Source organism: Oncorhynchus keta, chromosome 7 (assembly GCF_023373465.1).
Source record: "Oncorhynchus keta strain PuntledgeMale-10-30-2019 chromosome 7, Oket_V2, whole genome shotgun sequence".
Classification (NCBI taxonomy): Eukaryota; Metazoa; Chordata; class Actinopteri; order Salmoniformes; family Salmonidae; genus Oncorhynchus; species Oncorhynchus keta.
In genome coordinates, this window is record NC_068427.1 from 30,831,443 (window position 1) to 30,844,849 (window position 13,407).

At 40.7% G+C, this 13,407-nt stretch overlaps 2 protein-coding genes across 3 annotated transcripts in view; one reads left to right on the top strand and one right to left on the bottom strand.

Moving 5' to 3' along the window:
- Positions 1-2,034, top strand: part of LOC118386290 (leucine-rich repeat and calponin homology domain-containing protein 1-like) — a 97,927-nt gene extending 95,893 nt beyond the window's left edge. The window contains exon 20 of the mRNA XM_052521796.1: positions 172-2,034. Coding sequence (XP_052377756.1) covers positions 172-456 — 285 coding nt within the window. The 3' untranslated portion in view covers positions 457-2,034. The remainder of the gene's footprint in view (positions 1-171) is intronic.
- Positions 2,035-5,316: 3,282 nt separating this feature from the next.
- On the bottom strand, positions 5,317-12,812 carry LOC118386291 (S-formylglutathione hydrolase-like). 2 transcript variants are annotated; one of them, XM_035773933.2, is made up of 9 exons: positions 12,659-12,812; positions 11,559-11,637; positions 10,746-10,834; positions 10,405-10,503; positions 10,158-10,282; positions 9,914-10,033; positions 9,725-9,823; positions 9,423-9,590; positions 5,317-5,651 (listed from the first exon to the last, which is right to left on the bottom strand). In XM_035773933.2, exons 2-9 carry the CDS (start codon positions 11,624-11,626, stop codon positions 5,571-5,573), a joined length of 849 nt encoding a protein of 282 aa, XP_035629826.1. In that variant the 5' UTR covers positions 11,627-11,637; positions 12,659-12,812; the 3' UTR covers positions 5,317-5,570. The 2 variants fall into 2 exon arrangements, with proteins under 2 accessions (XP_035629826.1, XP_035629827.1); XM_035773934.2 differs by lacking the exon at positions 12,659-12,812 and adding an exon at positions 12,183-12,261.
- Positions 12,813-13,407: the final 595 nt, after the last annotated feature.

The window sequence follows — 13,407 nt, forward strand, 5'->3', positions numbered from 1 at the left end:
TCCACAAAATTATTTGATGATCCTATGTGAGCCCCTTCCTTTCTATCTGTATCATTCTCTTCCCCCCATTCTCCATTCATCCCTCCAACTTCTTTTCCTTTTTCCAATCCTTCTCCCTTCACCTTCATTTACATTGTATGTTACCTCCTCCGCTCCTCTTTGGGGCCTCAGTCGTCCCTCTGCTCAGCATATGACATCATCCAGTGTCACCTGCGGCCGATCCGTGTCACCGTGTGCGCCCTGGTCGCCATGGAGACCCCCACAGAGGGGAGGAACTCAGACAGACAGGGGGAGGACCCGAGTCCAAACCCAAGCCCTGCCCCAGAGGTGTCTACACAGGTCGCCTTGGTTCCGTCTCCCGCCTGGCAGCCCTGGGACCTGATTGGCTCGAGCCTAGTACATGTGTTCTGTCTCCTCCTGCTGTTTGTGGCCTATAGCTGGAGCGAGCTGACGTAATGCCACCTGACAATCTCCTGTCAAAGCCCCCCCTCCCGCATGTGCCAACACATCTCCGTCCGCAATCCTCCTCTTTCTTCAACCTCGTTTCTGTGCTCTTCTCCTCTGCCCAGAAAAAGCTGCTGACTCACTCACCTAGTGTGTCTCTCTTTTATTCATGCACACATTACAGATGCACACCAATAAACTCCAATAAATACCAACTCACAACCTCGCACACATGCATTCATATACTGTCCTCATCAATACTGCACATTCCAACTGTTGAAAGAATCCTGGAGCTTGTACACAAGGGGTTTACCAGAAGACTCTTTACAACTCTTTGGCCAATGTGTCAAATCAAGCCTATCATGTTGGATTCTTGGCTTTATTAATGCCCTCTGGGGTCACAGACCGGGTTGTATGGGGTCATACACTGTCTCTTGGTTCCATACAGCCTATCTAGTTTGGGTCCAGGTAAGCACAGAACATTAATAGGGTTCCTCTATCAAGCTGGATCTTGGCGCTTTTTTGTCGCATTGGTTTCTCTCTTCAAGACACATCAAATACAGGTACAATACTGTCTGCTCAAAGGAAATAGTAAAGCTCAATAGTGATGCCATCTATGACACAAAGACACAACAAACAGTGTATCAGTTTGGACCTAATAAACACACCACTTATGACTAGACTGTAAAATGTCACTACAGAACACTGCCACTAAATAAGGTTCAATAATCACGTCACTACTGCACATCTTTACCCCCCCGTCCATCTACAGGTAACTACCAAAATAATGGAAACGCTTGAGTAAATGATGGATACAAAATATATTGAAAGTAGATGCTTCCACACAGGTGTGGTTCCTGAGTTAATTAAGTAATTAACATCCCATAGGGTCATGTATAAAAAGGCTAGACAGGCCATTATTTTGGCTACTATGGCAATGTCCCCATAGCAAGACAGAGCACAAGTGATCACTGAGTGGTTTGATGAGCATGAAAACGATGTAAACCATATGCCATGGCAATCTCACTCCCCAGATCTCAATCAAATTGAACACGTATGGGAGATTCTGGAGTGGTGCCTGAGACAGCGTTTTCCACCACCAACAACAAAACACCAAATTATGACTTTTATTTGTGGAGGAATGGTGACGCATCCCTCCAATAGAGTTCCAGACAGTTGTAGAATCTATGCCAAGGTGCATTGAAGTTGTTCTGGCTCGTGATGGCCCAACACCCGATTAAGACCCTTTATGTTGGTGTTTCCTTTATTTTGGAAGTTACCTGTACGTAAACTTTCATATCGCTATAGTTGATTTACCCTGGGGGAGTTACATGACTACAGTATGTAGAAGTTTTGGGCCGACTATTGTATTATTGTCGTGGTTCAGACTGTAGACTTATTTTCTTACTTTAAAACCTCATGAAGATACATTGGATGGAAGTTTATTTTACCCAGTGACTGCAATTGGTACGCCATTATACTATTAGTTCTGTGTGTTTTAACTCAGCCATTGCTGTGAGGCTTTATAATGACTTGTATATCTGATGGTGTGAATGGAACTGGTAATAAATGTAGTTACCACCTCTCCTATTTTGTGTTGCTGTTCTCTGAAGGATGATGCTGTTCAGATTCTTCATAATGGTTATCCAACATACTCCTACACACACCTGTACTGTCTATGTTCCCTCATCACCATCGTTTTATTCAAAGGTCTTGATTTACTTGTGTTTTGTCTGTCCCACTCATTTCCGATCTCCTCCCCCCACTCTGTTTGTCTCTTCTCTGTGGATCCTCCACAGGATAAGCTGTGTCTGCCTCATCACATACTAGAGGAGAAGGGTATGATAAAGGTGAGCATGACAGTCCAGGCGCTGGTGGATGAGACTTCAACCAAGCAGGCTCTCTTCACGTGAGAGGGAAGAAGACCAACACACCAACATAGACACACCACTTTGTCAAAGTGAACCAACACAAGTTGCCATTATGCCTTTTCCAAAGGACTGTAGCCTATATCTCAGTCTTCCTTTCGTGATTCTTACAACCAGGGTTTGAAGTTACACATTGATGCGTGGGGCACCCTGACATTCAAAGCTGACACGGGTGTCCACATTGATGGTTTTTAATTCTTACGAGAGCATCCAGCAGCCTTGGACACTCCTGTAGCTTGAACCCTGCCTACAACAGCTTCTAGAATGCTGCACCGTGTGTGACTATGCATTTCACCCCTCTATTCCCAAGGCCAGGTATATCACCCTCAGTATTGAGAATAAACACCAGACACTCCAGCGTAGCGGTCTCTCTGCTACAGCTTCCCTATTTCAAGATATTTACAATGAACATGACTGAGAGTATACATTGAAAAGAATCCCCCAAATATTTCACTAATAGGTAATATATTTTAGGTTTAGTTCTGTATATTGTATTATGTTTTACTTTTAAATGGATCTCTCACCACCTCTGTAGGGGTTGAAGTATTGTCTTAACATTATGGGAACATTGTGTTTTGGTTGTTGAATCAGGAGTGGTTGTGGGTATGTAACTCAGGGTAGGTGTGGGCTTACTACACTGTCATGCTTAATTCCGTAGCCTGCTTCTCGGTCTATGGTATTACTCTAACATTGTGTGTGTGCCTGACTGCATGCGTGCGTGTCAAAGAGAGTGACAGGAGTCATAGTTAGCCAGAATGAAAAAGGTTTGCATTCCCTAGTACATTGTATACTGCTAAATAACCTCGAAACGTGGGGTGATTCTGACCATGCTAGTTGGTCATGTAGGACCTACAATGTTAGCGTTTAAAAGTAACTGATACATTCACTGATTTAGAGACTGTTAGCAGTATCTGAAGAGTTTATGCTTGAGCACCCAATAACCCACAAAACAGCAGAACACTCCAAAATAAGAATACTAAGTGTGTGTGAGTGAGCAATGGTGTTGGGTTTTGTATTGTACAGATATCCATTTTATATAGCTTGGTATCCAAAGCATAAGCTTTAGCAGTAAAAACAAACAATGTTTCACTGGATAGATTTGACAGTTGCCAAAACTAAACTGTTTTTTTCAGAGCACTTATGAGACAGCAATTCATTAAAGCTAAAATCCTTAATTGAAACAATGACAGAGGCCACCCCGACTTTGTTTTGGTAAAAAGCTGAGGGATGGGCCTGAATAAATGTAACCACTCTCAAATTCATAGACCGCTATGAATGCAAGGTCTGACCATCCATGATATAAAAATGAGTTTTAACCATGTTTTGAGGCTATACTGTGTGTTTGTTTACAAACATTGGGAGTAAAACAAGTTTTTATTCTGGGTTCCGATGGGGTAAGACAGTTTAACTAAGCTTGTGAGGCATTTGAGTTATATTCAAGAATCAAATGGGTATATCATTCATTTATAAGTCCAAAAATGGATGTAGCAACTAATGATTCCAGCTTTGTTTTTGAATATGGTTTGTACTATTCCAATGATCTAAATGTCTTTAGACGTATGGTAAATGTTATGAAAAGTAGTGACGTGAAGTGTCAATGTGGTGGTTCGTGCAAGTGGGTTTTGTATTTAGAAAGTATTGTAGTAGTATATTTCTTACTTTATGGGGCGACCCGACCAAATTCACATAGAAATTAGGTATAGCTCTGTTATTCTCATTGAAAGGTAGATCTGTTCCATCTACTCTATTTCTATGCATCCCGTTCTAATATCTCTAACACCAGCTTCAAACAGCTGAAAATACAATCGTAGCGGTTTAGAAGGTACAATGATTATCTACGCTATACTGGCTTGTTTTTTTCCAAACTGAAATTTGAAACCAGGAAATGGCAGAGCAATTTCTGCATAGTGAATATTTTAAGTCACCACCACACTCCTCAGGCAAAGTGAACATTCTCTTAGCAATGAGATCACTCCAGATCCTGATTCTAATGTAGAATTCAAAGTAACAACACTATTTATGTATATAATGTAGCTAATATTTAATATAATTTACACTTACTATATATATATATATATTATATATATATATATATGCATACTTTATATATATATATATATATATACACAAATTATGCACAGTAATCCTACTTTAATACTCAAAGTAATTTCCTTTCCACCAAGCTAAATAGAACTACTCAGGTGCTAACATTTGACTACCAGTATCCCTTCTCCCAGTTAACATTTCCTCCTATATTTTGATAGAAAATAAATGTATACACTAAAAGGGAAATATGACAAGGATATTTTCTTAGGAGAAAGTGACTGCAGCTTATCGTTTCCGTATGGAGGTTTGGGCCGTGTGCTGCAAGCAGTTTAGAAACCTAAAAATTGTCAATACTTTTAGTTCATTGATTAGTCAAGTCAATCCCTTCAGGTGTGGCTGCCTACAAGCCTGAAATTATCTGCACTTTAAAGACTGTTTTGGCAACTGACAAATCTCAGAGCTCCATTTTAAATGTGTGTGACATTTATTTGAACTACACAAATGTGCTAAATGTTTTTACCAGTGTAACTATTGACTGCTGAGTTGAGCAGTTTTGCCCTTTTCTACCTTTCTCTGTTTATAGTCCTGAAAGCTTGTACTCAGTTTTGTACTTTGATTGGGAGGAAATGTTTTTTTTATGTTTAAGTTTCTTAAAATTGACGTACCATTTTGTACCTCTTGTCATATTGGTGTACAGCAATTTGGATTTTATTGCATGAAACACCCCTTTAATGTTGCCTTAACTGCTGTGAATAATGTATATATTTCATCACTATCAGTAAAGACCTTATCTGTAAAAAGCACATGGTCTTATGTTCTATAGTCCACCTACATGTATTTTGTATTGGTCTCAGATGTCAATGTGTATATGCCTAAGGTCATAAAATGGAATCAAAAGTAATAACTGAACCTTTATTTCAGAAATACAGTTGGAGTAACCACATGATTCGCAAGCAAGCTCCTCTTAACACCAAACATCCTGGCCCCACTATTGTCTGTTCTGAGGTTGACTCAACATAGCAAGTGTGTTCATTTCAGCTCACAAGGCACATCAGGTTAATTTTAGCTCTGCCTCTCTAGACAGGTTGACAATACCAGGTGCACAGTTGGGAGTAGAAAGCACAGAAGAGGGTTCTGGTCCAGCAGTCAGTCTTAAGCGTTGAGAAACTTGGCGTGGTGCTTGATGTGGTCGGTGATGAAGGAATAGATGAAGAAGTAGCTGTGGTCGTAGCCCTGATGGAAACAAATGGCACTGTTTGACACTACATTTTACATCAGTAAACAAGCACATACTGTATGGAACTGGCAGCAGGGAAATCACACAGGAAGGTCACCAACCCTAGTCCAGTACAGTGGTTCTTCCTTTAAAATGTTGCCAGAATTATATGGCACATTATTTCATTGTCAGCCATTTTTAACAATGCTAGTTTGAGAAGCATTTGATTGACATTAGAGAATTTAAAACCTTTTTTGTAAGAACATAGTATATGTGATTGATTATGAAACATAGCTTCATTAATATTATGGTGTTTCTATTCCAAGAAAAACAAAACCATCTGGGTTTCCGTTAGGCTGGAACGGAAAATATGGCGCCGTACAACGTGACGGCCGGGAGTAGGCTACAGTACTAAGAGGATTATAAATTAATATCTAAGGGGCATTTTTCATTAGGGCAAAACTGATCAGTGAGCATATCTAAAGGGGCTTTTATATAATGAAATTAACAATATGAGCTGATTTCATTTATTTAACCTAGAGTGAGTGAGAAAAAGGCCATTCATGAACATGGGGTGAGACGCTCACTAATTTGAAAATGAAGCAAGTTTGTTATTTAGAGGGAGAGAAACCAAAAGCCACCTCGTGGGTCTCCCAGTGGCGGCCGGCACGGGTATGGAACCAGCATCTGTAGCAACGCAGATTGCACCGATAGTGTTTTAGACTGCTACGCCACTCAGGGGGGCGCCATCCAAAGTTTTTCATGCTGATCAATTGCCTTTCACAAAGTATCAAAAAACAGATGTTGGTAAGCGTATATTGTCCTGCTAATAGCCCATAGTGGGCTATTATAATACTGTACATGTGTCCAGGTCAGAATAACCAAAACATTTCTTTATTAAAGACTATCAGAAATAATGTTGGTACTTGTTTATTTTGATCCAAAGCTACTCAGCTTTTTAAAAATGTATTTTACTAGGCAAGTCAGTTAAGAACAAATTCATATTTTCAATGACAGCCTAGGAACAGTGGGTTAACTGCCTTTTTCAGGGGGAGAACGACAGATTTTTACCTTGTCAGCTCAGGGATTCGACCTTGCAACCATTCGGTCACTAGTCCAACGCTCTAACCTCTAGGCTACCTGCCGCCCCAATGTAGGTGCCGAGGCTTTATGACTGTGCCATCAACTTGATTATTTAGCAGACGTCAACACAGTTTAAGAATCAGGGACTATAATTTAACATTTTCATTTCTCCATGCTTGTCTCAGTCAGCACAAAACGGTGCTGAAATAGTTGACCACAGCGGGTAGGATATAGATAGGAGATTATTTTGTTTTCAAAAAACGAAATTGAGCGATTAATCTGAATAAAAAGTCCAAAATAATATCAATAAAGGCCAACATACATTTTTTTTTTTTAAGAGGGAGAGAAACCAAGGACATCCCGGCCAGCCAAACCCTCCCCTAACCTGGAAGACACTGGGGCAATTGTGCGCCGCCCTATGGTACTCCCAATCACGGCAGAATGTGATACAGCCTGGATTCGAACCAGGGACTGTAGTGATGCCTCTTGCAGTAAGATACTGTGCCATTCGGGAGCCATGACAATATATATTGTCCTACTAATAACCCATCCTGGAAACGTTGTTTGCAGAATTCACAGCCCGATACACTTGTGAAAAACGGTTAATAATAATAATACTTTTTCAACATGTTAAAGGTTCCAATTGATAATGTTGTTTTTTTTTATCAATTAGTATATTTGAGTTTAACCACAACATTTGTTCTGGTGGATTAAACGGAAATTGCAACCAATCACGGCCGGTTGTGATACAGCCAACCTAACTAAGAAATACATTTGAAGATGGGGGAGAATTCTCCTTCTAGGCAAGTCTTGTCCTGCTAATAGCACTGTACAACGTGTGTGTTTGAAAGAGTATTTTCCAGTAAGAAACCATTTGTTTACCTTCATTAGCCTACTTTGTTCAAATATTTATGTAATTCAGTGATATTTATTCCCATAGTAATTCGTTATGGATCCATAACTAAACATCTGCATTTGAAAGAGTATTTTATCATTATTTTATTAACGAAAGCATAAAGATGCTGATAAAGAAATGCAGTGCAGTATATGCTTTATCCGATATTGAGGTTGCATGAGGTCTCCCACACGCACTTAAAAACATTTGGATAATAAAGAATTTAGAAGAGAATTCAGAAGATGGAAGCCGCCTGCATTTATTTTTATTAGGCTACTGTGCAGTCTGACAAGTAAACAGCCTGTAGTAAACATGGTAAAGTGGCTAATTCCTTACATAAGGGAGAGCCGGCCATGTCCTGCTCTCCTGTTCTCGGTGACTTCAAGTACTCATCAACTCTGTCTAATGCTTTTTCGCATTACATCAGTCATGGACAGTACTACAGTAAACTTGTGAAAAACAAGTGTTTGAAAACCTGTTTTCAAAATGCCTCCAGCAAACCATCACTAATGTAAATAAAAACACAGCATCCCGTTACATTCTTTATTGTAACCACAATGTCACAAATAATTAGTATCTACCTTTCCAGAGTTTGGGATTTACAAGTGTGCACTTTTCATGGCATTTTTCGTTAAATCCCGTTCGGATTTGAGTATAACTTTTGACTGATGCCTTCAGCGATAGGTCTAATGCTCTAATATTTAATCATTTCTGCCCTCCGAATTCATATCCAAGGGCATTTTCCACACCTTTATTAGTTACATTCTAACTAAAACAATGTGCAGACAGGCACTAATAACAGAAGGAACGTTTCCCTAGTCAGTGCCATTATTAGTGCAATGCCTCAAAGTGTTGCTCTGTGCTACCCAGTGGGGCGGGGGTCCACCCCCCTTCCCAATGGGCTAGATCAGTCTTGTGCACTGCTCTGCGGCCCGTCCAGTGCCTCCTGCCTTGAACCTCGTACGCCTACCGTAATCTCAGTGCATTCAGCTGGAGAATTGCAAGGCAAAACCATTGTGCGCCACTCGGGAGCCAATATATATTGTCATCCTAGAAATGTTATTTGCAGAATTCACACAGGGTTAACAATATATCTGTGAGAATATCTAAGGGGCTTTTATATCATTTTAAAATTTGCAATAATAATAATTGCTCCGTTTCAAAAATAATATTTTGGAGATTTCGTTTTCAAATAACGTAAAGTGAGCAAGAAAAGGGCTATTCTTGAAAATGGGGTGAGACATTGTTACTAATTTATAAATAACGCCAGTTTGTTACTTATAATTATTTATTTCTGTTACTTAGAATTATTTATTTATGTTTTTAGAGGGAGAGAACTCAAAAGCCTACCATCACCTCATGGGTCTCCCGGTTGCGGCCAGCACAGGTATTGAACCAGCATCTGTAGCAACGCAGTTTGCACTGCGATGCAGTCTTAGACCGCTGCACCACTCGGGCGTGTACAATATGACCGGTCGGGAGTAGGCTACAGTACTATAGTAAGAGCAAAATAACATTTCCACACCCTAATTATAATCTAAGTTTCTCTTAGAATAAAACCTTAGTGTAACAACAGTTTTAGTAAATAATACTGATGAGTAGTAACAAAAAAAGTGTATTTTTAGAGACACAGTAGCACCTTGGGACCCAAAAGCATAATCACTGCTCAAACTCCCCCTTGCGCTGGTCTGGAGAAATGAAGTAGTGACGCAGGGTACTGTGTACTGGCAAAACTTTTAGTTGATCAACCACTGTAGGCATTTCAAGATCAAACAGTTGCTATAGTTGGTCTTTGGGTGGCAGCACTCACCGGCTGCAGCCTGAACACAACAGGAATCTTCTTTTCTGAGCAGGCGGCGATCAAGTTGTCAGGAAGCAGCTGGCTGGCCGACAGAAACTGGTCATCACGACCCTGGTCGATCAGGATGTCCAGCTGTGGGCCGGAGTATGACGCTGCCAGTACCGTGGCATCATACGCCTGGAAAGGAGGAAAAGGAGAGGAGGAAGAGTGATTAGAAACTCATGTTATTCTGGAATTACACTCCTCAAGGTCAGCCCTCTAGTTCGTGATCCCATTGATTTGGCCAGTCCCCCTGTAACCCCATACTGTACCTCCCAGGTCTTCTTGTCTTCTCCTAGGTACCCAGAGAAGGCCTTCTGACCCCAGGCACACTGGATGGGGTTACAGATGGGGGCAAATGCAGAAACAGCCTGCGGAGAGAAAGGGATGAAGAGAAAGGGATTCATTCATACGTTCAAAATATGTTGAGCTCATAATGAAAAGACTTCCAAATTGCATACCTTGTATTTTCCAGGGTTCTTCAGGGCGCAGATGAGGGCTCCGTGTCCCCCCATAGAGTGGCCGGAGATGGACATCTTCTCTGGGTCAGCAGGGAAGTTAGTGTTGATCAAATGAGGGAGCTGAGAGAGAGGGAAAAAAGAAAGAGTTGGGAGATGGTGATTAGCAGCGCATAGCAGTATCAACGGATTCACAATAGTAATAGCTACCATCAGCATGACTACTATTATCATTTGACTGACGCACCTCCTCGGTGACATAGGTGTACATGCAGTAGTTGGTCTTCCAGGGCTCCTGGGTGGCGTTAACATAGAAACCAGCCCCCGTGCCAAAGTCCCAACTCTCATCTTCACCCTCGATGTTACAACCACCTGAACATCAAATAAAGAGTAGGAAGGTCGGGTGGGAGCTATAATTACTATTAAAAGGTGGGCATGAGCATTGATTTAGTAAGGGACGACTTATGCAATCAGTAAAGCGTGTGCGTACGTACGTGGGCTGGTGTCTGGGGCGACGATGATGATTCCGTGCTCAGAAGCCGCCTGCTGACTGCCAGCCTTGGTGATGAAGTTCTGCTCTGTGCATGTCAACCCTAGAAGCACACATTGAGACATGAAGGACAACATTTTCAACACACATAGGTAAAATCTAAGTAGTTGATCAGATTTTTATTCTAGATCAGAGCAAGTATACAGGCAAGATCTTGACGATTAGTTGAATCGGGTGCGTTGGTGTTGGGATAGAACAAGACCCTAACTCTAACCCATTCTGGGCAGGGATGGTGACCACTGTCTTTATGTAACATATGAGAGACCATTGACTGTGAGAACTCACCAGAGAGCCAGTAGAACACGGGACACTTCTCATTCTCAGCTTTAGGAGGCAAGTAGACAGCGACCTTCATTTTACACTTCAGCTCAGTGCTGGGTAAAGAAAATGTATTACATCAAGTTTCCACCCGAGCCATATGGGCACTTGTAAAACTATAATTTGTGTATTCCATGGGGGAAAAACAGCAGTGTGTTGCATTGATGTATAACAGTGAAACCGAAATTAGTTAACAGACCATCTGTGACTTAGCCGTTACAGGATAGGTACTGTTTGGGGTAGCACAGATCATTTTTCAATAGCATCTTCGTTCTCGATTTGGCCAAAAATATATATTCAAAAAATGTTGAGTTGCAGGTGGTTTGTTTGAATTTAGAAAATGCTCTGCTATTAAAATAATTGTTTTGCTCCATGAAGTAATCCAACCATGTGTACGCCAAAATCTTGTCCATTTCAAATCTTCCCTCATTGATCGAGACAGGCGTGTCATGACATGCAGCACTTTGGGGTGGACAGAGTTCTGAATCATTGAGAGATTTGAAATAGACAAGATGGTGGCGTACACATTGTTGGATTATTTAATTGAGCAAATGAAAAAAATTGCATTTTCTAAATTCAAAATAACAGACGTGTGAAGATACATGTTTAGCCGAATTGAGAACGAAGATAATATCGCAAAGTTAAGGTTGGTCGAAAATTCTCTGTGCTATGCCAAACAGTACATAAACTAATGGGGCATCACATTAGCCTGTTACAATCTGCTAGCTAAAACAGAATATGAGCTCTCTGGAGACGAGTGGTTTCACGAGGCGAGCTCACCTGTCATGCTCGAACACCTTCTGGTAGCCGCTACTGCATTTGTTGGATGACACTTGGATGAGGGCCATAGTTCGGTTACCTTTGGCAAGTCCACAAGGGAAAGAGTTATATTGTAAGGGACATTCTTTCATAAATGTTGCTGCTACAGTTTTGCGTAGACCAGACAACATTGCATTTGGAAAACTATCTTTCTTAGCTAGCAACTACTAGCATGCTAAAACTGTTGCAAAGACCCTTTCCCAGTAAACGACACTGACGTCACGCACTGGTGCGCGGTAAGAAAGCCATCGCCATCTGCGCCCATTCAACATGCACCTTGCGTTATACATTTCTAAACTAAATCACTTTTGGGGGTTCCTATACGGCTACAATGATGTTTTAATTATTGAATGAACAGTTCTTTGGTTGTTATCTTTATTTTGGCTGCAGCAGTTGTTAGCTAGAATGTTAACGCTCATTGATATAGGCTAGGCTGTAGCAAAAGCTAGCCAAAGAGCCATTTTACTGGTTGAAGTTTAAGTGTTTAAGTATAATGCAGTTGATTTGCAATGAAGACAAACACTATTTTAAACATGTGATTTCCTAATTCAATTATAACCCAAAAGTACTGAGAAATGCACTCACAAGCAACATGTAAATATGCTTTTTCTTTACTGGCGTTCTACAAGGACTCTCCCACCAATTTACGCGCATCGCCCTCGTGCGGCTGTTTGCAAATCCACAGATGCATTCAAAAATAGAATGGAAAGTTGGTCAAAGTCATTCCACAGGGCAGGATACCCGACCAAGATAGGCCCAAAACACAGCTGTGCTAGCTACCTTATGAACAGTAACATCTTCAAAAAGCAACCACTTGAAAGCATGCATGGTGCAGCCTCTGTAAATCGCTAGATGATCAATCAATGAATGGTATAAAGCCTTCATAGCAAGAGAATGCAGAATTTGGCACATTGTTTCGGTTTCTGTGTAGCTGTCTGACTTATTCCAGCGAACCAGAGCCACCCATACTCTGCAAGCAAGCTACACGTAAGACGCTAAATAACTTCTACTTCATGATCATAGAAACACGGCAAATAAGTGTTAATTTACACTTTACATACCTTAATCACGATTATTGAGAATAACTTCACTTTGGTTCCTGCTACGTCTCCGCTGCTTGGATTTAGTAGTCCAACGTGAGGTTCGACGTGAAACGTCATGGAGATACCGCCCCTTGAATCTTCAAGCATATGTCGATATGCAACCGAAAGGTTGCGTTGTTGTCAAAGAAAAGTTTAAGAGGCCCTGAAATTATTGTTTTTAAACAAAAAACATAAATTTGCCTCACTGTTAAAAAAATATTCAGTATTACTATAACAGCATCGACCCCCGGCTCTGACTTTGCTGATAACTACTTTACTGAGGAAAAGTGTACATACTATGCCTGTGATGTGGTTGCCCCACCTAGCTTTCTCAAGATGAATGCAATAACTGTTAAGTTGCGTCTGCTTTTATACAGTAAAATAATGTACATTTGTTTTAAAGACATTAAGTCCTTTCTGTAATTTCAACACTAAAATATTGTGTTTTACCGTACTAATTATAGTGCCTTGTGGGAAAATGTTGTGGAAGGGGAAAGTCTCTGGCTTATTAACATATTTTAAGGTGCCTTGTAAGAGGCTATATTTGTTGTAACTGTGAATGAGAACTCTGTAACCCAACCGAATACGGTAATATACTGTATTGTAGGAATTCTATCAAACTTTGTCCTAAAACTCTACAGTAGCTTTACTGGCCAATTGCTGCCAGTAATTTACTGTAATTCAGAATACGTACGATACCGCAATTTGGAATGGGGCTTCTTCTGATA

What these genes read in the sequence shown, in the direction of transcription:
- LOC118386291 (XM_035773933.2), bottom strand. Translation starts at nt 11,626, where the DNA reads ATGGCCCTCATCCAAGTGTCATCCAACAAATGCAGTAGCGGCTACCAG. An exon ending in CGTGTTCTACTGGCTCTCTG is followed by an intron (nt 10,504 to 10,745) that starts GTGAGTTCTCAC and finishes GTGTGCTTCTAG; the next exon opens with GGTTGACATGCACAGAGCAG. An exon ending in ACACCTATGTCACCGAGGAG is followed by an intron (nt 10,034 to 10,157) that starts GTGCGTCAGTCA and finishes CCTCTCTCTCAG; the next exon opens with CTCCCTCATTTGATCAACAC.